The 26,920-nt window shown below is 46.6% G+C and overlaps 1 protein-coding gene across 2 annotated transcripts; it reads left to right on the top strand.

Annotated features, from left to right (window-relative positions):
- The first annotated feature begins 332 nt into the window (after positions 1 to 332).
- LOC137618774 (zinc finger protein ZFP2-like) lies at positions 333 to 26,920 on the top strand. 2 transcript variants are annotated; one of them, XM_068348961.1, is made up of 4 exons: positions 333 to 468; positions 2,797 to 2,924; positions 7,726 to 7,856; positions 18,357 to 26,920. In XM_068348961.1, exon 4 carries the CDS (start codon positions 18,515 to 18,517, stop codon positions 20,102 to 20,104), a length of 1,590 nt encoding a protein of 529 aa, XP_068205062.1. In that variant the 5' UTR covers positions 333 to 468; positions 2,797 to 2,924; positions 7,726 to 7,856; positions 18,357 to 18,514; the 3' UTR covers positions 20,105 to 26,920. The 2 variants fall into 2 exon arrangements, with proteins under 2 accessions (XP_068205062.1, XP_068205063.1); XM_068348962.1 differs by lacking the exon at positions 7,726 to 7,856.

The raw sequence follows: 26,920 nt of genomic DNA, 5'->3' as shown, positions 1-26,920 counted from the left end.
TTATTTATTAATCTATTTATTATCTTCGTATGGAAAAACACCCAAACTACTTGCATAAAACTTTAATAATAATAATATAAAGATTTAATATAGCTCAAATAAAATCAAAATTGAAAAAGAAAATCTACCGAAGTCTACCATGAAACGTTTTCTTTGAAAAAACGTTGAATCAAAACATTAGAATTTCACTGCCAGACGAACGACCAAAAGATTAGCTTTTTAAAATCCTTATTCACAATATACTAGATTCAAAGGCTGTGATGAAATGAATATAATTATGTATAATTTACATTTTACATCCAAATAAATATAATTAAAATGTCTTTATTTGTAGATAAACGTATACCAAATGTGACTCTGTACGACATTTTTCCTTATCTCCAAGCAATGTCATTCGTCTTAAACGTTTATGGAGTTCCTTTTTACCATCTGATATTCATCCAAATTCAACTTTAATATTCCACTAAAGTAAGTTTATATCAATAACCAATCACTTTATGATTATTTATAGTTAATTATTTATATATTCGAATATAGGGGTCAATGTAGTTAGATATCTTTGGGGGTGAATGTATTTCGATAGCACAGCAGATATATTTCTTATTACTTGGTAAATAGATTTTATTGATGGGGAAAATGTTAGTTTTACGATTTACGAAGTATGTCAAGAGTGAAGCCTGGTAGGAAACAAAGGCAGGGTTAAGAAATAGCCTTAGGATAGCCCAAGGATACTGCGGTCTAATGTGGTCGTAGGGACGTTCTCTCCCCTTTAGGTAAGTAGGTAAGGATACAGCTCTTAGGTTAGGTTGGGTGGGGAACCTTAGGTTAGGTGGTGTTCATATTTGTTTCCCTTTTGAAAGGGGGTTTTTCATTCATGACATTTTAAAAGGGAAACTAACTCACACCACATAACCTAAGTGTCTGTTCCCACCTAACCTAACCTAGGAGCCGTGTCCTTACATACTTGCCGGGGGGGGGGGGGGAGGACCGACGGCCCCCTATGATACTCCCGTAGCCTTCCGTATCCTTAGAAACCGGCTTCACTCCTATTAGGGAAACACCTAATCATACAGGGGTATTTCGTAAATTGTAAAACTGCTTCATAATATCGTTTGTTCCGGCACTATATACAAACCTTACGCTCTTTACATAGGGATATTATTTCGGTGATAGCTGAACCCAGCCGTTGAGGTTTTTGCAAGGTGTAACTACCCTCCGCTCACACCAACACTAGTAAACACTGCCACTTTTTTATTTCGGTTTGGTGGAGTACAGACATCTTGCTCTTTGCTAAAACCCCAAAATAAAAGATTTCTATTATTGAACTGACCTAAAAGCAAGAAAATTTCTTTTTGATCTTTTTCTTTTTCAGGTATGACTGTCCATAGGATCTTTAGTCATGAGGTTTTGCCCTGTTAATGAAGGGCGCCATTGCTGCACCTTCATGTAAGCTGAGGAGACGGATCCTCACGGTCTCTGTCCTGCGTGCAGGGATCATTCTTGGGTGCAGGAGTCTCCTGGACAGGTGTGTTGGGATCAGTCGCCCTCCTAATGGTTGAGGTTTAGTAGACGACGGAAGAAGAAGGCGAAGAGGGATCGTCTGACCGGGAAAGAAACCGCGCCATCGATCTCCGTCGACTCGGCCTCTCCATGATGACTCTGCTTGTTCGACTTCCACTGTGAGTCGGAGGTGTACTGTGCGAATAGCGCTCTTGTGACTCCGGGACTACCTTGCGTAGTAGGGGCCTCTGTTGCTTCCCGCTAGGGAAGCAGCAAGAAAAGGTTGCAGGTGGTCTTGCGGATGGAAGTGCAACGGAAGCAAATATCCTCCACAGAGGTTGATTCTTATCTTCTCCCCTGAGATTCTGTATGTCGAAGATCGAAAGAGTCTTGTACATGCTCAGCCAACTTGACCTCAACTTCTTCTCGCCCCAACGTCTCAACTACTGTTCATGGAGTTGATCTTTTAGCTGAGTTTGCTCAACCAGAAGGAAGATGAAGTGACCTGTCCAGCAGTCTGCCTCAAGGTGGTGGACAACCTCCCTTTACGAGGGAGAGTCGTTCTCCACCAGGTGTGGGGTGATCATCCCTGACGAGGTAAAGATTCCCTTCACCAGCATCTGTTCAGCAAGCTCCTCACCTACGAGGAGATTTGCCGTCTGGAGCAAAAGGAGTTGATCGTCCCTCCCACCCGCAGGAGAGATGGCCTGTTCCTGATTGTTCTCCCCCACCCCCTAGGGTTTCCACTGAAGTGCGTTGAATTCTTCTATGCCCCGCTCTAGCCCCTTGGTTTCTGGGCCTTGTCCATACAGTGAAGCAGTGGGTCTTAGGATCGAACACCCGTTTCCCGACAGTTCCTTCCCTCAGCGTTCCTACCATCCAGCTGGAATCCGCCCAAGGGAGTGAAGCTCCATCTTATCCCAGACGTAGTAGCACCTCTCAAGCCTCAGGTGTCCTCTATGCTCTTTACACATACTGATACCGGCATCACCTTCCCCCAGAAGTCCTCCTGCAATTGCACAGTGACGGTTGTTTACTAGTGTTCCTGTGAATGCTGTGGTTTGTTTACCCCGGCTACCCCCTCCACTAACTAGCAAAGTGTAGTTATCCCCTGCAAAAGCTTTAATGGATCAACTAGCGCCAAAATAATACCATGCAAAGAGCCTCAGGTTTGTATAGTTAATAAAAATTCAAATTCAAATTTGTCATTTCAAATCCAATTGAACAAGTCTTTAACGTCAATGTAAAGTTTATGATTCATTGTATACAATTTGTAATGATACTTTTATCTTCTAGGTAATGAATGGCACCTCTTATCTTGAAATGAATTATATGACTTCTTTATCATGCGGATACCTCAAAGGAACAGTACGTAACACAAGATATCCCTGAGACTTACTTAGAAATCCCACTGGGAAAATAGAGTGAGTAGCATTGTAAGTGTGTGTAGGTAACTGATAGTTTAATGATTAGCTTATATTACAAGAAATTTCAGGAGATCAATAACATTATACTTGTCCCAAAACTATGTACAAACCATTCTCTTTACAGTGGAGGTATATTTCAGCGATAGCTGAAACAAGTCGTTAAAGTTTTTAATGAGGTGTAATTACCTTCCGCTAGTGAGTGGAAGGGGAGCGGGGTGTAGACCAACCACCCTGCTCGCACCTGCACTAGTAACAAACCGTCACTGTTTTATTCGGCTCGGTAGAGTAATGATATACAGTAGTCTTGCTCTCCTGTCAAAACCTTTTAACCTTGACAGTGAGACACTTTTTGACAGAATGCCCCACTTTTAGTACCTTAAGAAATCAATATCTGTTTGAGGCTTAAGGTGAGGATGGCAGGTTCATCCCAGCCAAGATTCTCGGACATGGTGTGACGTACCGTGCTAGCGGTATTTTTAGATTTATTTCAGAAGCAGGTCTTCTGAAAGCTATTTAACTTTTATAGGGACATCTTTACTGCTATTATTTTAGATTGAATTTAATTTTACTCTTTATTTATAACAAATGATATCAACGTCAATGACCTTAGATGTCCGGGTGCCAGAAAACTCTCAATCAATCAATCAGTTAATCCTTTAGGTGCGGACTCCATCACTTCCCTTAGCTAAGGAACGGCGGCCACCACCGAGGGAGTCTCTTCCTTCCTTGTAACTTTTTGGTTTCCCTGCTAAGGAATGGTTTCCGAGGGTGCTACAGTTAGCTGCAGCGCCCTCTGCTTCTTCTCACCTTTGTTGTGGTGGTTTACAGACTGCAGTCGGACTTAGTATGCAGACTACCTAGTGTCAGATTGCCGCCCCCTCTCTAACACCACACTACACAAAAATGCTGTGGATTGTTCCCAGACAACTGGACGAAAGTAAAAAAATGAAAAAGGAAATGGCCACTGGGCACCATCCTTTGATTTTATTCTGGGCAAGGGGACACAGTGTGAACCTTAGAATTTCCCTATCCCTTTATTGTCAGTATGCCAACTCCACTTTGTAGCCTAAACTTCACAGAATTACCTAATTAATACTGAATATCTCAAATCTTAAGTAAGATTTAAAAAAGAAATTAATTACAGATCAAATGTGGTTGAGGAAAGAAACCTTAAGAAAGGAAACATACTATACAAATAAAAGTTATCTATTTCAAAATTAAATATCGTGGCATCATTCTTGCAGCTCCAGCGTTGGAACGAAAGCTGTGGCAGACTGGTTCCCTTCAGGGTTTCCAGTTGGGGGATCCCTTTGGGGTGAACCCAGAAACTAGCTTCGGCTGTTTTACAAGCAGCTCTAGATGCTGACCTTCAACTTGAGCTCAGCTCGGTGACAGGAAGCTGAGCGCACTGCCTGGAGGTCTGCCTCCAGGTGTTGAACAACTTTCCCTTCAGAGGGAGAGTTACCCTCCACCAGCCACTGTCCAGCAATCTTCCCACTTGCGGGGCGAACAGCCAAGGGAGAGACGGCTTTCACCAGAGTGATTTCCTCCTGGGGATTCATGTGGCGGAATTGGATTCGTCCATGCCCCACTCCTGCTCTTTGGAGCTTGGCGACGGAGTTAGGCAACTGCTTGTAGTTCCTCCTCCTCGCCGTCGACCCTTAGGGTACAAATAGAGTCTTGTGAGTATTTTCCCTTTGTGGTCTTTGCCGCAGATGATGATGTCTGCTGATCGCTTGCGGTCGCCGCCTCTCCCTTTGACGAGTCTCGTTGGTTATAACTTCGGAATTAGGATCAAGAAAGCCCTTGGAGTTTTGTGAGGTCAGGCCCTTCGGGACCTGCGCATCATAGTTTCAACCTCTTACGAGGGAGAAACTCATATTCATCGAGTTCAGCACAGCCTTTTTTGTTCCTTTGCGAGGGGAGGACGTAAAGCTACTTGCCAACCCTCTAGGGCGGGTGGGTAGGACAAGCATGAGTACTTCGCAAATACCTTAGTCTCACAGAGAAGTCAGGTGCAGCTCTGTGCACTCATCCACTGAGCTCTAGCGACGTGGGTGGCCGAGCTCTTCTGCCTGACCAAGGTCTGCAAGCACTGCGAACAACCCAGCTTGCTCGCCATGGTACCCATTGTGAGTTCAAGAGACCCTACTCGCAAGTACTGGCGAGCGTTAAAAGAACGCTGGCGAGCATTAGCGAGGAGAGAGTTGACTCTCACCTGTAAGAATGGGTACAGGTAGTGTGAGCAAGTACGTGCCACCGAAGTAGAACGCACTTGAGGCAACAGTAAGCTGAAGTTCTTCGTGCTGGTGAGTAAGGTTTCCCAAATTCACAATGGGTACTATGACGAGCAACCTGGGTTGTTCGCAGTGTTCACAGACCTACGTCAGGTAGAAGAGCTCACCGCCCACTCACCTCGGTAGAGCTCAGGGGATGGGTGGACAGCGCTGCGCCTGACTCCTCTGCGAGACTTAAAGTCTTCGCGAAGTACTCATGCTTGTCCTACCCCCCACAGGGCAATTTGGCTGTCTCTGTTACTGGTTTGTTGCTGGCATTATGCATACAATTTCCTGTTTGAAAGTGGATTGAAAGTACATCTTAATCTTGCCTTTCAGAAGAAGTTTCGTGCTATGAATCATTAGCAACTGATCTCTTGCTGAACAACGATAGCTAGGGAGATTTGCTGTAATTCCTTCTACCGCTAGAGAGTACTGGCTACTCTGGTGTTACTGATCCGTATCCATACTTACACGACCAACTCCTATTGGAGTGAAGGCTGTTGGAGGACAGGATTCACCATGTCCCCAAAGAACAGTTGCTTGCAACTGATAGCGTAACTCAACAGCAATCAACTTGAGATGTTTACTAGCTAAGCAATCTCTCGGCCCCATGTGCTCATCTGATGAGAGTTAATCTTTTGCTTGAGTGTCGAGGTTCCTTGTTCCTCTCAGTTGAACTTAACAATCCTTCAGTGTGGAGCAACAGACAATCTTGGGGCAGGAGTGGCTACCCTAATGGGTTATTGGCTGACCAGGTAGCCCAGAGCCCATCCCAGTGTCCGATAGTTCGGAAGGGAAGACTATTTTCCTCCCAGAAAGGTTGCTGGTACAACGCGTCTCCTGCAGCCTTATTTTACTTTTACAAGCAAATGCCTCCTCCTGTAGGAGCACATAACGCTACTCGCCAAGCTTCTGTGGGAGGCAGGTTGTATAAGAGTGCTTTGGGATATACTGTACTGTACCACTTTGTCGCAAGTGATCACAGACCTGAGTCCTGCAAGGAAGTCTTGTGCAGTATTGTGCACCCATTCACTGAGAACTAACGATGTGGGCGGGCGAGCTCCTCCGCCTGAGGGAGGTCTGCGTGCGATCTAGGTCACTCACTAACCTCATAGCCGGTTTGTAAGAGCCTACTCGCCCATATGTCATGCTTCGGCATTGCATTCACCACATGTGCGCATAACCTTGGTAGCACGTACTCACTCACCACTGCAGATTACTGTAGCTGTGAGACAGGAAACGCAGGTGCCCGCCATCTTACCTGCGAATGCCTATATAGTACAGGTGCTCGCCAGTCTTCGCCTCACATTTCTATTGCCAATATTTGCCTTGCCATAGGGGATCTCCGCATTGGAGACGCACCCCACTCTACCGGTTCAGTAGTGGGGCAGGGCACGTTGGTTTGAGATGCATGCGTAGAGCGTACGTGTCTCCTTATGGAGAACTGGTTTATCTAGGAATGAAGATCGATACCAGACTAGGCAAAGTTTTTACGTACAAAGAAAGAATAAAGAGGACGAAATAGGCATCGCACCCGATTTCTGTCACAGGCTGCTTTGCCAGCATAGCAGTGGCAAAGGTGACTGGGGCATCTGGCCACCTTGGAGAAAATGGTCCCCAACAGCCACCTGTGCATTTGCTCTTTACCGTGGCAACTGAAGACCTCTTGGTCTCAGTATTTAGACTCTTCGAACATCCTGGTTCTGATATGGTCAGAGCAAAAGAGGGACTTGAGCTGTTGGGTGTCCGACTTCAATCTGCTCATGGGAATAGACACTCTCTCCTCCCTTGGAATTGATGGTCTTCATTGAGGTCTCAGAAGAAGGTGGTTACGTGGGGCTCACCTGTTCCACCACACAGCCTGCGGGCTCTGGTCCGAGTCCAAGCGACAGTGCCACTTAAAACCCCTGGAAATAAGGGCAACATTTCTAGCCCTCAAGCAATTCCATCAGCTCTATTCAGGGCACTCCGTGGCGCGGGGAAAGCGACAACACCATGGTGATGGCGTACATAAACGACCAAGGAGGTATTTTTGACAGTCCCTCTGCCATCTAGCTGTAGGAATCCGGAGATGGGTCAGATGCCAAGATCCAGTTGGCACGGACTTCCACCCCTCTAAGAGGTGAGTCAAACCCTTTAAATAGCGAAGGTTTGTTTATAGCTACGGAACAAATGACAAATTTGGAATTGATTTGTATTCTTCCTAATGATACAAACCTGCAGCTATTTATACAGATTGGCCCACCAGCCCCTATCCCCCAAGAAAGTCCTGCCTGCAAGCAGTACGTGATCAGCCTAGGTGTGTGATTGAGCAGGGTAGCCGGCTATCCCCCCCCCCCTCCTGCTAACTAGCGGTTGAGGTTGTTATCCCTCGTCTTTCAGCTACGCCAAAAGTAATATTCCCTATAAATAGCTCCAGGTTTCTATCATTAGGAAAAATACAAATTCCAAATTTGTCATATTTCTCTATGTACTGTATGCAATCTTGAGCCCTTTAACACCTCCACCACCCGTTTCAGTTCCGAGCCGGAGATCAAGAGCGAAGAGTCTTTGACAGAAAAGTGAGCATGGCAACTGTGTGCGCTCACATGCACTATGTACCCGATTAATGAATCAATGGCCCTTGCAGCAACGCTGAAGACATACTCAGGTTTGTATAGACTTTGGGATAAATAAGAAACAGAATTAAGATGGTAAATTGTTCCGTACACTAAATACAAAACCCTTCGATCTTTATTAGGGAATTTACTTTCGACAAAGTAGGAAGACTAGCTCTAAGGCTTTTGGGAGGTCTAACTACCCCACCGCTAGTTAGCGGAGGTGTAGGGATAAGTACCGGCTACCCCGCTCACACACACACACACACCTGTGCTCTCTCGTTACTTTTGCTTCTGGCTCTGACGAGTGAGGATGTCCTGTTCTCTCACCCCCGTTACCAACTGGCCTTTTGACTTTTCTCGTTCGGGAGTCTTCCTGCTTGTTGGACTAATGGTATCGAGGGTCGGGAGTAACCATCCTTCCAGAGGGGGAGATTGGTAGACTGCAAAGGAGGTCAATGGTATTTGGCTTCTTCGGGGTTTTCCTCAAAGGCGAAGAAACTCTGACTTCTTTCGTCGTCGACGATCCCTCCTCTCTGAGTCTGCTCGCTTGTGCTCCTCCGGAGGACGGTCAAGTATGTGTGATGGTCCCTCTAGAGGTACTACATCGATAGAGTGTGCGACCCCCGTACGACCCGCAGGTGCGGACATCGTCGCTTTCCTCAGCGAAGTGGCGGCGTGCACCACTTGGAAAGTCTCTCCCGTTGCCGTAAGTCCTGCCTTCCTTGGGGTTTTCGAGTCTCATCGCTAACGAATGGTTTGCCGAGAGTCTTCAGTTAAGGATTAACCTCTGTCATCCTTTCAGAGAATCTGGAGGTGATGAATCAACAGAACATTAGCCCTCGTCAGAGTCTCCCTTGTTCCTCCTAATGCTGGAGTAGGAGGATGACCCAGTAACTATGGAAGAAGTTTCATCGTCGAAGCAGTGTCATCATCGTAGGCAGCTCTTGGTGCTTACCTTCAACTTGAGCTCAGCTCGTTGACGGGAAGCAGAGAGTGCTGCCGGAAGGTCTGCCTCCATGTGCTGGACAACATCCCTTCCGCGGGAATGTTAACATTCACCAAGTGTTGGGGAACTCTGCCTTTCGAGGAATACAGTAGCTTCCCTCCACCATCTATGGTCAGCAATCTTCCCACTTGCGGGAAGAATTGCCGACAGCAACTACAGGGGGTGGTCGCCTTTCCCGCCTGCGGGAGAGACTGCCTTCCCTCCGTACCCTCAGGATACAAAACGAGTCTCATTTGCAACCTGTGGAAGGACCTCTTGCAGTCGCCATCTTCCATCTGTTGCTTTCAAGGGTTCCGGCCCTTTGAAGGCAACAGCTCAGTGGATCAGGGACTCTTGTAAAGCAGACCTCCATGACTCCACTGCTGCCTGCATGATTCGGCAAAGCCATCCATACTAGTCACGGCCCTCCATAATAGGTTGGTTTGCTGTGAGTGATTAGAACTGCATGCTACTGTTGCCACAAGTCGTGCTACTTCGTTAGGGTGCAGCCCCTCACCACTACATACAATTGGGGGAGTTTAGTGCACACTCATATCTACATGCCTAACCCAACACTCGCCAACTGTACAAAAGGCTCAGCACACTCGCCATCTTACCTTTTTAATATCTCACTCGCCCACTTGAAACTTGTGCAGTAGTTAGCACACAAGTACAGTGAGAATGGCACAAATCTCCCTATATGATACACCATATTAGGAATTCGTCTTCTCACTTGAGAAAGCTGTAACTATATGAGCTTTAGCTCGCCATACAGTACAGCTATACAAAAGAGAGATATCGTGCACAAACATTTAAGTGGCCCGTGCATGTGGATACGCAAGTTTCCACATTGGCGCAAGTGTTCTCGTCAGCGCTCACAAAGGTATGACGTGTACGAACATTCGCCTCACTACTGCTACTACTTTTAGTGTATTACTGGGTCATGTACATTGATGATCAGTCGCCACCTCTTCTCCCGGTCTTTAACTATTTAGGTCACTTGATTTGGTATATAGTTACCTACAAGTTGACATCTTCTTATAAATTGTAATTGGATGACGTGAGGTATGTTTATTGCACATGCACGCTAGCCCATATGCTGCCAGACCTCACCAGGAAGGTGGAAACACAGAAATGTACATCGAGTCTCAGACGAAACCCTCAGGGTTTGTTTCCGCAATTGGGAATGACTGCTGACCGCTTGTGGACACCACATGCCACCATTGTGCCTTCAGTCTTGTTAGACATAATCCTACCTAACGATTGCCGCATATAAGAATGCTTTCCGACCGCTGGCGTCTGCCGCATCCCTCCATGGTTCGGAATGAGGCTCGGGAAACATAATCCTTCGTGGTTATTATCTTGAACCTCTGCTCTCTACGGGTTAGAGAACTCGTCATAACACTCACATGGTTTAGATCTCTGATCTCTTGTGATCTCTGCCTCACTCCGTCATGCCCTCAAAGAACAACAGTCTCGTAAGACATAACCCTTCGAGGTTATTCTTTTAACCCTCTATTTCTTAGGTTATGGAATCAGCTCACGCTTATGTTTCCGAACGATAGCAAACAGGCATTCGCTTACGAGTAAACTTGTTCCACCCAAGGCTGAGCAGGGCCTTACTACCGGGAGATATCTGATCGCTTAGCTATATGCTCACGAACATTTTTAAGGTGCACAACGCTGCAGGTGATCTATTCAGGGGCACAGAAGAGGCACATAGGCTTCCTCAGAGTTTGCCCTTGGTCTTCCTCCCGGAGACTGAAGGTATTGTGCACCGACAGAGTCTCTTGTCTCCCTCAGGGCTTGTGCAAGAGCAGCCTCGATTCAGTGCTCCTCGTAGTTCTCCATCGGTAAGGTTAAATCTGGCCAACCCAGTGCTTGACCTCTGTCTTCCTCGTCAGCACGCTGATGACGATGCTCTTCCTCAACCTGAGTTAACTCAGCTGATGGAGGGAGTGATAAGTCCAAAGCATTTTCCTGCTTTACTCAAGGGGGAGCGCCTTTCTCGCCCGCGAGTTAGGTCTTTTCCCGAGTGGTCTCTTCCGCGCGGGATGACTAGAAGGGTTTTGGATTGGTCCTGGCTTTTCGCTAGCCCTTCGGAGCGCTGTTCGTTGGAACAAGACGACAAGGTAGCACGTAGGCAGTCAGACCGAAGGACTTCATGATTACACTGGATTTAAAGGATGATGCTTACTTCTAGATTCCAGTCCATCCGTCTTCAAGGAAGTATTTAAGAATCATCATAGACGATCAGCAGTACCAGTTTAAGGAGCTTTATTTCGACCTGTCCACAGCACCTCGGGTTTTAACAAGGTTTTCCCCCCAACATCAACCTAGACTCACAAGAACAGCATTCGTCTCTTAAGGCACTTGGACGACTGGCTAATTCTAGCAGATTCAGTGGCAACCCTTCTCCAACACCGAGACAGAATTCTCAAGATTTTCCGCCATCCGGGGGTTGTGGTAAATCTTGATAAGCATCCCTACAACCAACGCAGCACTGAAACCTCCTGGAAATGAGGGCAGCCCTTCTGGCCTTCCAACAGTTTCAACAGCTCCTGTCAAGTCACTCCATGGTGTTGATGAGTGTCAACACCATGGTGGTGGCATACATCAACGAACAAGGAAGTACCTTTTCACAGCATTTAGGCCATCTATCTGCGGAAATGCTGATATGGCCAGAAGACAACTCGGTGTCCCTATCAGCTCGCTTCATTCTGGGTAAGAGGAATGTGCTAGCGGACATTATGAGGAGAGCGACTCAGATAATTCCTTGTCCACCTGAGGAATTGCTTTTTGGATCTCTTCAGAGTTCCAACCTAGTGCCTCACCCCTCAGGGTGAGTGCGCGCACTGAGTTTGCTCGGCCCGAGGTTCCTCGCGAACCTCAATAGTAGTACAAGGTCGGAAGATGGTCTGGCCAGCACGAAAGGTCTTCCTCTCCTGAGTGGTCTCCCCCTCTAGTGCCTTGTAAGTGGGTGCATGACTCCTCACCACCTCGCAATAGCTCTTTGGAGCATTCTGGTGATTGTGAACGCCGGCTCCCTGGTATCGGAGTCTCTTTCCACCGTGCCCTCCTGGACTTCATGAGTCTCAACAAGTCCTGCTGGGTTACAGGTTGATGACCCTAGGCTCCTATGGGTGTGAGTCTAAAGTTGGATGAATCCTTGGATTTGGACTTGGATAACTCAAATGGTGTGTTGCCTCCACTGGCTTGCCCTAAAGCTCCTTCCACCGAGCAATGGGAGTCAGACTATTCCTTTATGAAAGTTCTGTCCTGCATATGATAGATTAATGGACTCGCGGAACCCATGTATTCCCCTCCCAAGGAGAGAGAGAGAGAGAGAGAGACAGTTTTAGATCTGTTTCTGCAAAGCCCCACGACCTGGTGAAATCAAGCTTGAGTTGCCTTGGTCTAAGATGGTGTCAGAGTCCATTAAAAAGGTCATATTTTAAATCAAAGATATGAAAGACTCAGTTAGGGCGAGCAACTTGTCTCGTTTACTTCCTTCGCCTTTCGTCAGGCAGATGATGTACGGTACTACAATGTACTCGGTGACAATCCTTCTCCCCTGCCGTTAGATCCGGCAGTGTCAGCATTGGCACGGGGCATGACGGTTGAGAAGCTGGCGACTCAACAAGTGACGTTTTCGACTGCAGACACCGCCAAAATGGAAAGGATTGAAAATGAAACTCTACAAGCCTCTTCATGGATAGACTACTGGTCAGGCTCCGTTGGCTATCTGACCAGCACTGAGAATTTGTCAGATCTAGGTAAACAGAAAGCATTTAAGAACATCCTCCTTTCCAGGGCTACAGTTGTAGAGTTTCTAGCGCACAACGCAGCCAATCAGGGGGCTAGCTGGACCTTGTAAAGATGGAACTCTCTCATTTCAAGATTCCAGAGGCAAGTGCCGAAGAGAAAGGCTCTCCGTCTTTCCAACTCGTCGGTTTCTTGTTCTTCCTTGTTCAACATGGAAGACATCGACGCAGTTGCAGAAGAATGGAGGGAGGAGAGTTCAGACTCCCTTCTCCATAGAGCCGTAACCTCTCGTCCCTCTTCATTGGCTCACAAGACAACGAACGAGTCTTTTAGGCAGTCCAGCGGCAAGGAAGTTTTGAATCCCAAGCAACCCTTTCTTAGTAAGAAGGTTCGTGGAAGAGAAGGCAAGTCTGGAAAACATTGACTCTCCCTCTAGGGGGCCATTCCTCCCACACTACCACAGGTGGGGGGGATGCCTGAGACGCAGGTGACACTGATGGGAGTTGCCCAGGGTCGATCCTTGGACAGTAAAGGTCCTCTGATGAGGGTACTGCGTCCCGTTTACCAGCAATCGCCCTCCTCTGACACGGCATCTTCTCTCGTGAAGAGATCAGTGAAGGGCCTCGCCCTTTGGGCAGAAATCCAAACCACCCACGCTAGGGAAGGGCACTCTCCAGGAGGTTGTTGACGAGTCCCCAGGCTTCTTCAATTGACTATCTTTTAGAGAAGACGCCTGGAGGCTGGAGATCAGTCATAGGATCTCAATCTTGAACGTGTTTGTTCATCAAACTTCATCGAAGATGGAGGCTGCAGACACGGTCAGGCAGGGGGAACTTCATGGTCACACTGGATTTAAAAGATGCATACTTCCAAATCTCGCTTTGTCCATCATTAAGAAGTATCTTGAGATTCGTTTTGCATGAATATATATCAGTTTTGGGTGCTATGCTTCAGCCTGTGGACAGCCCCTCAAATGTTCACAAGTGTTCACTCAAGTCTGAACCTGGTCCTGCCAACATCTTTCATCTACTTAGGTATGTAGATGACTGTTTGATTCTGGCAGACTCGGCTGAGACCCATCTTCTTTACTGAGACAGGCTCTTTGCTTTTTGCCTCGACCTGAGGGTCGTGATGAATTTCGAGAAGTCCTCCCTATAACCATCCCAGAACCTTGTATATCTGGGAATTCAGATAAACACCCGTCTAGGAAAAGTATTTCTGATTCAGAGTTGAGAGATTCAAGGAAGTTGCTCATCACTTTCCCTTACGAGGTTCACAAGCTCACCGGTGACAGTGCCTGTTGATGCATTTGACATACCTGGAGTGTCTGGCCCCCCACGGTCGCCTTTGCATTTGATCTCTCCTGTGGCAGCTGAAGAACTTCTGGTCACAAAACAGAAACCATCTGGACTTGCTGGTTTTTGTAGAACTAGAGCAAAAGAGAGACTCGAGTTGGTGGGTCCTAGATTCTAACCTTCTCAAAATAGTAGATCTTCTCTCTCCTTCGCTGGATTGATCAAAACAAGGATGGGGGACTCCCCTGTTAGCATATGGACTTTGGGCTATGGTCTAAACCTCCTGGAACTGAGTGTAACCCTCCACACTTACAATAACTCCTTTCAGCACACACCGTGTGTTGATGAGAGACAACACCACAGAAGTAGCATATCTAAGTAAACAAGAGGGTACGTTTTCACGGCGTATCTGCCATCTAACCTTGAAAATTCTGTGATGGAGGGAAGGCAATTCGATCTCTCTGTGAGCCCCGTTCATTCCATGCAAGGAAAACCCTCTTGTAGATAATCTGAGCGTGAGGATTCAAATAGGTTAACTTCAAGTGATCTTTGCAACCCCAGATAGACAACAAAGTCCTGACTTTATATGGTTCGCCTATATTAGACCTGTTCGTGACATCTCTCAACTGAACACTTCCGGTGTACTGTTGTCCAGTAGCAGATCCACAGGCAGCATTCCAGGACACGTTTAAACACCCGTGGAACAACTGGACATCTAGGCGTCCCCCCCCCCCACTTCCTGCCTAATGAGGAGACTCCCCATTAAGTCATTAAGTTGAGATCATCTTACAACCTGTTGATGATTTTAATAGCACCACTGTAGCAGGAAGCAGAATGGTACCCAGACCTTCTACTTCTGCTGACAGAGGTTCAAAGGGAGCTACCACCCCTACACAACCTTCTTTGACAACCACACACAGATATCTTTCACAAGACAGTCGCATCCCTACAAAGAGGTTTTTAGCATACAGTGGCAAAACAGATGTCTGGGGGGGGGGTTCCCTCAGAAGGTCTTCTATCACCGTCTACAACGCGAGGTAGAAAATCACTGATCACAGAGTTTTTGTTGTACATTCAGGAGGAAAAACTGCTCGGTCTCGGCGGTGAAAGGCTATCGCTCAGCCTTAAACCTAGTTTGCTCTGTCACTAATACAAAGCAATGCTATTTATAGGGGATATTACTTTCAGTGAACTTGAAAGAGAAGCCGTAAGACTTTCAGCGAGGGTAAATATTCACACGCTGTTTAATGGGAGGATTGGCGGGTCGTATGCTACCCCACTCACTCACACACCTGGGCTGAGTACCCACTTTGCATTTGGCTCGGAGAGAGAGAGAGAGAGAGACGTCTCTCTCCTCTCTCCAACTTATTGCCATTTGACTTGTTTTTTCTTAGATTCTTAAACTTATGATTTTTTCTTTTTATGTATATATGAAAACATTCTGGTAATGTTTTTATACATATTTAAGCTTTTCTTACAGTAAGAAATGAGTTAGCAGCTAGAGCGGATATGAATGTGTTGAGGTGGTTTGGCCATGTTGAGAGGATGGAAAATGGCTGTCTGCTAAAGAAGGTGATGAATGCAAGAGTTGAAGGGAGAAGTACAAGAGGAAGGCCAAGGTTTGGGTGGATGGAGGGAGTGAAGAAAGCTCTGGGTGATAGGAGGATAGATGTGAGAGAGGCAAGAGAGCGTGCTAGAAATAGGAATGAATGGCGAGCGATTGTGACGCAGTTCCGGTAGGCCCTGCTGCTGCCTCCGATGCCTTAGATGACCGCGGAGGTAGCAGCAGTAGGGGATTCAGCATTATGGAGCTTCATCTGTGGTGGATAATGTGGGAGGGTGGGCTGTGCCACCCTAGCAGTACCATCTGAACTCGGTTGAGTCCCTTGTTAGGCTGGAGGAACGTAGAGAGTAGAGGTCCCCTTTTTGTTTTTGTTTCATTTGTTGATGTCGGCACCCCCCAAAATTGGGGGAAGTGCCTTGGTATATGTATGTATGTTACAGTGACTGTTGTTGTTTTTTTGACAGCAAAGGGCGGAGAACCTTCTCTTACGATCTTTCTCCCTTGGACACCGGACAGCCAATAGTCTTGTGGCCTTCCGAGTGACTCGGGAGTCATCATTGTGTGGATACTCCTCGTCCATTCGGATGTAAAGGTCGCTCTTTCCCTGCAAGTTCTTGGAGGAAGACTGCTTGCGGCCTTTTACAGAGCTTTACTTCAGTCTTACTCTTCCTGGCTGACGATGTCACTCTCCCTCGTTACGTGGGCAGTTTGCAGATACTCTGTGAGGGAACACCTTTCCTGTTACATGGGTTAGGTTGCGATCCCGAATGGTTTTCTTCAGTAATCAATTTAAATAATAACTTTGTGATTTAGCTTTTATTTTACAGTATTCGATGCTGCACTCCTTCATGCGGTGATGGGCCAACGACCATACATTGCTGGCGGAGGGAGAGTATAGTCTTTAGCTTGTTCCGCTTCCTCTTTGGGAACTCTCCTTTCCTGCTGGTGGGTTTAGTGGTTCTCGCAAGTGGTTTCTTTTGTCAGATAATTAATTAATTGTAATGTTTTTTTTTCTTTTTTACAGTTCTTACGACGCCGCTCTCCTCACGACAATGATGACCCGCGAAGGGGGAGAACAGTCATTAGTATGTTTCTGTTTTCTCTGGGAACACCTTTCCCCAGCAAGTTAGGTTGTCCTCCCTCAGGAGCTTGTCTTTTATTCTTTGAATTATTTCCTCAGTGCTAGGTAGGCCGGACTTCAATTGGCTAAGCAACCGACGTAGAAAAGCAGAGCTGATCCTTCCTGTGGAATCTGCTGTCCCTGTCTCATCTCCGCCCTGTTGTGCCTATGGCAGCTCGTGATCAGCATGCTGACTACGCCCCTTCCCTCACGAGAGTTAAGCCTCTTTGAGAGTGGTTCAGTCTCTGCAACACTCTGCTTCTGCTCCTTCGTTCCTCTGCTGAGGCATAGGAAAAATGGCATTGGCATACTGGGTTCCTTCGGGTGTTCCAGTCGGGGGATCCCTTTGAGGTGAACCCAGAAACTAGCTTCGGCCACGTTTCACAGGTAGCGCTTGATACCAAACTTCAATTTGAACAGTGCTTGTTGATGGGAAGCAGAGGTGCTGCCCTTAGGTTCGTCTCCAGGTATTGGACAACTTTTCCTCCTGAGGGAGAGTTAACCTCCCCAGGTGTTGGGTGGCTCTCCCTTACGAGGAAGAACTTCCCTTCATCAGCAACCTTCCCGCTTGTGGGTAGAATTGCTGACAGCTACTCTCGTCACAGCAGCTGCCATTTTGTCGCCAAAGATTATGCTGTCCCCCATGCTGAGCCGACTCTTCCATCGGTGGTGGAGCAAAGTCGGAGAAGAGTCTCTCCTGCTAGTGGTCACCTCTCTCACTCGCGAGTGAAAACCCTCATAGAGACTCAGTTCCTTAGACCTTCGATAGACCAACATTTTTCTCCTCTGACTCAGTCAGAACAGGTTTCCTCTCCGAAGGAACCGCGCAGACGTTTCCCTCCTGGGGTTTGTGAGGCTTCGGAGTTCATTACTCCTCGCCACCCTGAACGTTTTTCCGCAGATCGACGTGATCCTAGGAGGAAGATGACAAGAGTCTCTTCCTTTCTACGAGATGCACTTTCAGCCAGCCGTGGTCATGTCTCTTAACTCAGCGTTTCACTTGGGTTCGTCAGGCCCGCATCGGATTCTTTTGAATCCAGCCTCTTCTGGGGCGCGAGTAGGGGCAGGGGTACCCCTCAGGTGCATCCAAAGAAAGGGGGGGAGGCCATGATGTACCGCTCGGCCTCCGGGCTCTGGTCAGAGTATGAACGGTACCATCTCTTAAACCTTCCAGAGGGGGATGGAATCACTGACGCACAACTCAGCGAGACAGTGGATCAATTGGATTCTGAAGAGGCTTGATGCTGTTATCTCCAGGTTCCAAAAGCAGGTGTTGAGGATGGAGACTCTCCACCTTTGGAATACCTCAGTCAAGAGTCCCTCCTCCGCCGAACCATAACGTCTCGGCCCACGGCTCCGGCACCTGCCTTGCCTGAAACTAATATCGTTGCGAGGCAAGCTCATAAGGCTTTTGAGGAGGGTTCTCGGCAGTCCACTGCCAAGAAATTGAACCCTGAGAGACCTCCCTTTCAAGGAAGGAAGGAAGGCCAAAGGACTGTGTGATAAAGGAGGTTAAAGTACCTTAATCTAACTTCCTTCCTCAAACCACCTTTCTAAGTACTGAGCCGAAGTATCAAAGATGAGTTATGAGCCCACACCCTCTCCATTCGGATAACTGCTCGTTATCCATTTCAACGACCGATTCCAACTCTCGCCAAAGTTATCTCCCCTAATTAAAGGACTCAGGTTTGTATGTCTAGGAGAAATGCATATTACTTTTAGAACTTGTTATATTAGTTTAAAAAGTTTTCTTTTTATTTCTGAATACTCCAACATTTCCATCTTGCCTTTTCCACTGATTGCTGTTTTCTATTATTTCAGACTTTTCACCTCTTGTGACAAGATTGTGTAAACTACCGAAGATATCTTGAAGAGATACAGGACTGGCAGAAAGGAAGAAAGGTCTGTGTTGGTTCATGCTATAGGAACTTTAGCCTTAGCTTTATATCTGTAAACCGTTGAAGATAACATTGAAGAGGATGTCATCCAGTGATACGGAGGAGATGATGAACTCGGAATCATTGGAATTTCCAATAAAAAGCGAAATGGAAGAATCGTTTCCACACTCAGAAGTCGAGTTGGAAAATCATGATATTTTTGTGAGTGATGGACTCTGTGATGATGGCTCTAATTTCAAGGATCCAGAAATAGAATTCAAAGCAGAGCCAGAAATAGAATTCAAACCAGAGCCAGACATGGAATTCAAAGCAGAGCCAGAAGTATTTGAGTCAAGCGAAGGTGACATGAAATATCCTTTGGACTCTGATGCGTCAGTGAGTGAGGAGGATTTACAAATCGGCAAGAGGGAAATCAATCAAGAGGAGAAGAGTGTAGAGACAGGTGTGAAAGAGGATTGTGGCATTCAGTTGGGATCAAGTAGGAAAGAGGATGAAGGAGAGGGAAATGAAAAGGGGAAAGAATGTTTACTGAAAGAGGAGGAACAGATCGAAAACAGTGGCTGTGAAAAACCTCTTTGTCAGGAAAGTGAGTCTGAAACTCACACTGATGTTGGTACGAGAGAAAAGTCATTTGTGGGTGAGGATGACAAGAAACAATTTAGTGGAGTAGTTGAACCCAGTTATCACAATCTAATCCACACTGAAGGCGAGTTCAGATGCGGAGACTGTGACAAAACATTTTCTAATGAAATTGATCTTAAAGCACATTATGAAACTCACCCTCGCAGGAAGTCATTCAAGTGTAGAGAATGTGGCAAAGTGTATTTTCGGAAAAGTGTCTTCGTGAGACATTGTAAAATTCACACTGGGGATAAGCCTTTCAAGTGCAGTGTCTGTGACAAAGCCTTTTTACAGAAAAGTTCTCTCGCACTCCATCACAAAACTCATACTGGGGAGAAGGAATTTAAGTGTAGCGTCTGTGACAAAGCATTTTCACGTAAAAGTAATCTCACTGAGCATCATAAAGTCCACACCGGTGAGAAGCCGTTTAAGTGTAGCGTCTGTGACAGAGCATTTGCTCAGAAATGTGCCCTCAAAGTGCATCTTAAGACTCACCTTGAGAACGATCCATTGAAGTGCAATATCTGTGACAAAACATTTTCTAAGAAACATTATCTCGAACTACATAACAGATGCCACACTGGCGAGAAGCCATTCAAGTGCAGTTTCTGCGACAGAACGTTTCGTCAGAGAATGCATTGTTCGGCTCATGAGATGACGCATGCAAGAGGGGTATTGAAATGTCACGAATGCGGCAAAGAATTTACTTTGAAACACCAGCTTAAAATCCATATGAGAACTCACACTGGGGAGAGGCCGTTTAAATGCCATCTCTGCGACAAAGCGTTCTGTAACAAAAATTATCTCGCAGTACATCAGAGAATACACACCGGGGAGAAGCCTTTCAAGTGCACTGTCTGTGACCAAGCATTTGTTCAGAAATGTTATCTCACGGAACATTATAGAAGGCACACGGGGGAGAAGCCACACAAGTGCAGCGTCTGCGACAGAGCGTTCGCGCAGAAAAGTAGTCTTAATACGCATGAAAAAGCTCACACCAGGGAGATGTATAAGAAACAAATTTGGGACTCACTAATGAACGATTGCTAATTAACAAAACATAAATGCTAGAAGACTGTAAGAAAAGACAAATAAACTTTTTTGGGTTCAAGCCATGTCGTCCTGATGGAAGGTTCCTATAAGTAGCTTCCAAGGGATATTTGAACTACAGTGATATTCCCAGAGAATTTACCTTTAGGTCTCCAGAATTCTAACTCCTGCCGTGAATATCCTTAAAATTTCTCTTAAGGATATCGCATGAATCAGGGACGTATATCTTGATACGACACATAGCAATCTTCACTCCGAATAGCGTTTTCACTTCGAGGGGGAAGAGTGGCAAATTAGAAGGCCAGCCGTTTTCAAGGTTACCCTTCCTCCCATACTACTATTGAGTATCTAGATGGCGTCATATCCAAGATGGCGGTTATTCCTGTTTTTGTAGCGAATTCGCACGGTGGTGTTCCCTGTAGATCTAACTTTTTCGATCGATTCTGCAAGGATTATTATGCAATCTCCAGCTTCTTTCGCCTTTGGAAAGTTGAGTATTAATTCTTTACAGTGTATAATTTTTGGCTCCTGCTTCACAGTGAAATTAGAGTAATTTATTTGTGTTACGGAGCTAGGCCTGTTACCGGAGGCGCCATGGGCGCTGTCGTTCGTTATGCATGTGTTATTTAGTGAGCAGAACGATTCCCGGTTGTAATAGGATATTCGCGCCAGGAGTTAGAATTCTGGAATCTGAAGGTTAATTCTCTGGGAATATCACTGTAGTTCAAATATCCCATGGAAGCTACTTATAGGAACCTTCCTTCCATCAGGACGACATGGCTATCTCACCCAAAAATAGATTTTTCGCGAGGCTTGGATAGATTATAAGAAGGCATTTGACAAGCATATTATGATGAAAAATCATGTGTAAGACAAGAGAAGATTCATGCAGGAAAGACATAAAGTGTAGCATGTGGGACAAAGCATGTGTCAGCAAAGCTTGTCTCACAAGCCATTTGGAGATTTGTGCTTGAGGAAACTCGTAAGGAACTGAAGAAGTCGTGTTCTTTTGGAAAGAGGAGAATGCTGTTACAAATTGATTAAATTTCCATTTGTTCCTACACTGATACAAACCCTCATTCTTTACTATAGGAGATATTCTTGCGCGAGCTGGAAAATACGCCAGAAAAGCCTTAACAAGGTCGTTAACGACCAGGCGGGTAGTTATCCACCTGTTAGAAGTAGGGGACCGCCGGTCGGTAGCTACTGTTTACCTTCAGTCGAATTCTAGCCGTCGCAGTGGTAACACCGCTGCTCCTGCTTTTGTTTGACTGGCAGACTAGCCTTTCTTTGTTCTGCTTTTAATTAATTCTTTTTCTTTGTTGGATGTGATGTCCTCTATTCTGAGGAAGTGTCCCGGGATGCCCCAAAAATCCTGTGGCACCTTTGTGTCGCTGCTGGAGGTGAATCCTCATTCCCTATGCCCTGGGTGCAGAGGTCATAGGTGTTCTGAAGGATCCCCCTGCCAAGTTTGTAGAGAGTGGGAGAAGTTCGGGATGAGGGAGAAGAAGAAATCCAAGAAGAACTCGTCACCTACAGGTTCGCCGTCGAAAGGTAAGGAGTCTCGGACCTCTTCTTCGGCCTCTTCCTTGGATCCCTCCTCCGGGGGGAAGTCAAGGAAGAGTGGCACCATTGATTTAACCCCCATTCCTCTTGGTCAGGCAGATCCCCGTTGCCTCCCCCTAGTGGGGCAATGTTTTCCACCACCGGGAATGTCTCCGTTACCGCTTCCATTCCAGATCATGTACGAGCGGTATGGCTTTCCCTTATGCTTCCTGGTTCTCCTTCGGAGGAAGTTTGGAACCAGTTCCTCGTAGGTAAGGTTGAGCCTCAGGTCCCTTCTGTTTTGGAACCCTCGGGAGTTCTGGACCTCGCCTACCTCACGTCAACTCAGTCGGCTCCCGCGGAAGTTTCAGTGGATATAGTAACTTCAGCTCCAGCGTCGCCTACTTCTCACACCGTTTGCGCTTCTACAATATCACAGCGTCACAAGCGCAAACATTGCAGTACCTCCTCCTCCTCTTCCTCCTCCTCCTTCTCCTCGCAGGCTAGGAGGGAGAGAGAAGAGGAAAAGGAGAGCTCGTTTCGCCTAGACGTTGTTGCCGGAGAAACAGGGGATATAGGAAGAGACATCATCGTTTTCGCTCTTCCTCGCTTTCTGTCTCTTTACGAGACATCTCGCCTCAAGACTATAAGCGCTCTCGGCGCAAACCTAAGAAGAGCGCTTCCTCTCGTCATCGTTCTGCCTCGCTGTCGTCTTCCTCTCGCGAGGGATCATCTAAGCGCTTGAAGCGCTTCAAGAAAAAGAGCGCTACATTACTTTCGCTCTTTTCATCGCAACAGAGCTCTTCAAAGCGTAATCAGCGCTTCCCACCGCGGGCGCTCAGATTTTTCATCTAATCGCGCCAGGAGCGCGGCCAAGGGCAAAGCGCGTCCTGATCTCAAACCCTCTCCTTCACATATTAGTTTGAGGGTCTCCAATCGCTCTAGGAAAGTCAGAAAGAGCGCTTCTCCTCGCTTTCGCTCCTTATCATCAGAGAAAAATTGCTTTCGCCCTTCGACTTCTCGATCTCGTAAGTCTCCGGTCATACACTTGCGGGGTCAATCTTCTCGCCCTCGTGTTTCAGACAGGACAACCTCGCACCTGGTTCCCTTGCTTCCTAATGAGTTAGGGATTACGAGCCTCTCAAAAACCTCAGAGGAAGACGAAGGTTCAACTCTTCTTCTCTTCGGTTGAGAGCAGAGGGAAAAGGCCAAATCTCCGATCAATTCGGCCTCTTCCACCGCGTCCTTCAGACCTTTCCAAGAGAGGAATCTCTACAAATTCTACTAGGTCAGTTCCGATAATTCGGTCGCCTTCTCCTAGACCTAGACCGTCTACATCCACGCAAGGTTAGGCACTCACGGCGCCATTATCCAGTGCTCAGTCTTCCCCTGCAACAACGGTAGCATGGTCTCCTACTTTCCTGTTACCTCCAAACTCTCCGACTTCTATCACTCTTCCCCTTTCGAATAAGAAAGATGCGAGGAGTAAGGCAAAAGGTTTGTCTGCTGCTCGCGTCTCCACTTCACCTGTAATAACACGCGAGGAATTACAGCAGCCTCTCACAGCCAGGTTTATTTCGGGTCAGAGAAACATCGTGGTGGATCAGCTAGGCAGGCATCACCAAGTGTTGAGTGGCAAATGGTCTTTGGATCTTTGAGTAGCGAAGGCAGTAATAACTTTGTGGGGTTTCCCCACAATAGACCTGTTCGCCACTTCTCTGAATGCGAAGCTTCCCCGCTACGGTTCTCCAATTCCAGATCATCAGGCAGTGCTCCAGGACGCCCTTCAACATTCTTGGGACAATCTGGATGCATACGCCTTTCCACCCTTTTGCCTGCTGAGAAGGGTGATCAACAAACTCAGGACCTCCCGGAACTGCAATCTAACCCTAATAGCTCCGGCATGGCCAAGCAGAGAATGGTACGCGGACCTTCTTTCCCTTCTGGTTCAGGTTCCAAGGTTTCTTCCTCTGGAACCCCTTCTGCCGACCCAGCCACACAGTAGTGTCCCCCATGGGCGAATTCCCTTGCTGAAGCTTCACGCCTGGAGGCTGTCCGGTCACTCCTCAGAGGCAGAGGCTTTTCAGAGAGAGTGGCTGAGCACATGTCTAGGCACCTGTGCCAATCTTCCACAAACCTCTACCAAGCAAGATGGAGAGTGTTTACAGCTTGGTGTAGAGGGCGAGGCGTGTCTCCACTCGATCCCTCTCTTCCTTTAGTGGTGGACTTCCTTTTGTACCTCAGAGAGGAAAAGCGCCTCTCAGTCACGGCGATTAAGGGCTATCGCTCAGCTTTGAGCCTCTTCTGTAGACTGAGAGGGGTTGACTTTTCCGCCTCGGAAGATATCGCCTTGTTGATTCGAGGTTTTGAGCGATCTTGCCCCCCAGTTGAGATTAGACCACCACCTTGGGACGTGTCTTTAGTCTTACGTTCCTTGAGGGATCTGCCATATGAGCACTTAAATAGGGCTTCAGACTACTTTCTGACCCTTAAGACCGTCTTCCTGGTAGCTCTGGCCTCAGCTAAAAGGGTCAGTGAACTACATGGTCTGTCTTACGACGTCACCCATTCTAGGGGATGGGGGAAAGTCTCTCTCTCAACTTCATACCAGGTTTTGTGGCTAAGACTCAGAATCCTTCATCTGCCGATAAGAGGTTTCAAGAATTTCAGTTTTCCAGCCTCAATAAGGTAACACAGTCAGGGCGCTAAGGAAATACCTGAAGCGCACCAGACCTTTCAGACCACGTTTCCGTCATCTCTTCCTTAGTACCAGCAGGGTAAAGAAGAGAATCTCTCACAACACCATTTCTTTCTGGCTCAAGAAAGTTATTGTGAGGGCTATTCACGGAGACCCAGAGGCAGTACAACCCAAAGCCAATCAAGTTAGGGAGTGGCTGCCTCACTGGTGTTTAAGAGAAATTTCTCAGTCTCCCAAGTCTTAAGAGCTGGGGTCTGGAAACACCAATCTACCTTCACCGCTCACTATTTGAGCGACGTGACACATAGGTTTCTAGACACCTTTTCTATAGGGCCTATTGTGGCAGGCCAACAGGTGCTGTAGCTACCTTATGCCCTTTCAGGGGACAGTAGCCATTGGTGGAGGATCCTGTGTTACACTAGGTTTTAAGGACAGCCATCTATCTTCTTCGTTTCCTTCTCCCTCCCATCTGTGGATCCTAGTTTGTATCCAGTTTCAGCTGGACTCGCCAATGGAAATAAGGTATAAAACTCATCTGATTCCTCTCACAGGGTATAAGTTATACTCGTTGTCATGAGGTTTCCCCTTTTCAAAGTCGGGGTAATCTTAAGTATGAAGAGGTCCGAGTTGAATGTTCCTGACCCACATCATCCTGAAACATTTTTTCCACGAAACTACAAACTTTCAGTTGTGCTAAGATTATGTGGACCTACAAAGAAAGAAGATTTACAGATTTTTTCTTCATGAGAGTCTAGTCTGAGGACTATCTTCCCTAGGAATAGGGAACTCCTTGGCCACCCTAGCCTCGGGACTAAGTCTCCTATAGTAAAGAATGAGGGTTTGTATCAGTGTAGGAACAAATGACAAACTTATAACAGTTTGTATTTTTCCTAACACACAAAACCTGAATTCTTTACACAAATCTTCCCTCCATCACTGCCCCCTAGATAGTCCTAGCTAGAATCTGATTGAAGGTAAACAGTAGCTACCGACCGGTATTTTCCAGCTCGCACTAGAATATCTCCTATAGTAAAGAATGAGGGTTTGTATGTTAGGAAAAATACAAACTCTGTTACAAGTTTGTGACACTTGATAGACTGTAGTTATATTCTCTCTTCATAGTTTAATCAACTGGAATTGAGACAGTTCCTCTGCAGAGGATTCTTTTTAGGACATTTACAAACAAGTTGAATGGAATTTTAATCAAACAAGAGAGACATGTCTGATGGAATGATATCTTTTGCGTTTCCCTGGTGATGTTCAGCTGCTTGGGATGTTGCACTGTGATGGGTCATCTCTTCTTAGATGATTATGCAACTCCTCTTTGTACTGTACCGTTGAATCACTAATTATTCACATCCTTTGTTGCTTAGGAACATTTGACAGTTAGAAACCACTGGCGTCTTTTTTTCCTCAGTCAGAAACTCTGTTTCCCAATACTGAATGTGCTCGAACACCAAAGTACTGTGATACGTTAACATTCTTATGTGGACCGCTTGGTAAGATTAGTCTATTGGATGCACATTTGTTGCTACAAAAATACAAACCTTTCGCTCTTTACTAGATAGACTCTTCGACGTAGCTGGAAAGTAGCCATAAACTTTTTATGCAAGGTTAACATCGCGCCGCTACTTAGCGGGGATATACCAGTCACCCTACTCACCTAGTCTATTGAACGCCTTTGGTTTTTGGCTAGGTGGAGAGAAAATGTCCCGTTGCTCTCCATCCCAAATGATGAAACTCGCTGTAAATAAAATTATTCTCAGGCGAGCTGGTCAGTAGGTAAGGGAAGAATATTTCTGAAAGGGATTCGTCTCCCTCAGGGTTTTCCTCGACGGCGAAGAATTCCAGCGCCTCATTGCCTCCCTGCTGCTGTTGCTCATTCTATCTTCTCCAGAGGACAGACGAGCAAGTGACGTTCGTTGACCCCTGGAGGGCCCAGCTGCTCCTAGTGAAGTGGCGGCACCCACGACTGCAGGGCAGTCTCTCCCATTCACGCTTGTGTCGACTCTCGCCTTCCTTGGGGCTTTCTGGTCACAACGCTAAGGAATGGCACTGATTTGTTGGACACAGCGGAAGCACACATCTGCCTCCGCATGGGTCGGCGAGGTGGAATTGAGTAACATCTAGAGTTGATTCAAAGATTCCTTTGTTCCTGAGAATTCTTGCCTAGACTAGTCACACTGCTGATATCAAACAAATTGTTCAGGCCACTAACCGTGTTTTACACAAATTTAGCGAGGCATCAGGGTTTCTCCCTGTTACATGTAGAGCACGTACGGGAAAACCACGGGTCAAATACCAGCCATTTGGTTCGGACCTCCACCCTCCTTATGGGTTCGTTATCCATATAAATAGCGAAAGGATTTTTTATTTAGTGTCGGAACAAATGACAAATTTGGAAGTAGCTTATATTTTTCCTAACAATAAAAACCTTGTGTTATTTACACAAATTGGCCTGCCATCACCTGCCCCCGATAAGTCCTGCCTGCAATAAAAAGTGACGAGACAACACAGGTGTGTGTATGAGCGCGATAGCCGGCTACCCCCCACAGGAACTAGCGGTATGGTAA

This window comes from Palaemon carinicauda, chromosome 25 (assembly GCF_036898095.1).
Source record: "Palaemon carinicauda isolate YSFRI2023 chromosome 25, ASM3689809v2, whole genome shotgun sequence".
NCBI lineage: Eukaryota > Metazoa > Arthropoda > Malacostraca > Decapoda > Palaemonidae > Palaemon > Palaemon carinicauda.
The sequence above is the reverse complement of the archived record's forward strand: the minus strand, read 5'-3'. Positions and strand labels throughout refer to the sequence as shown.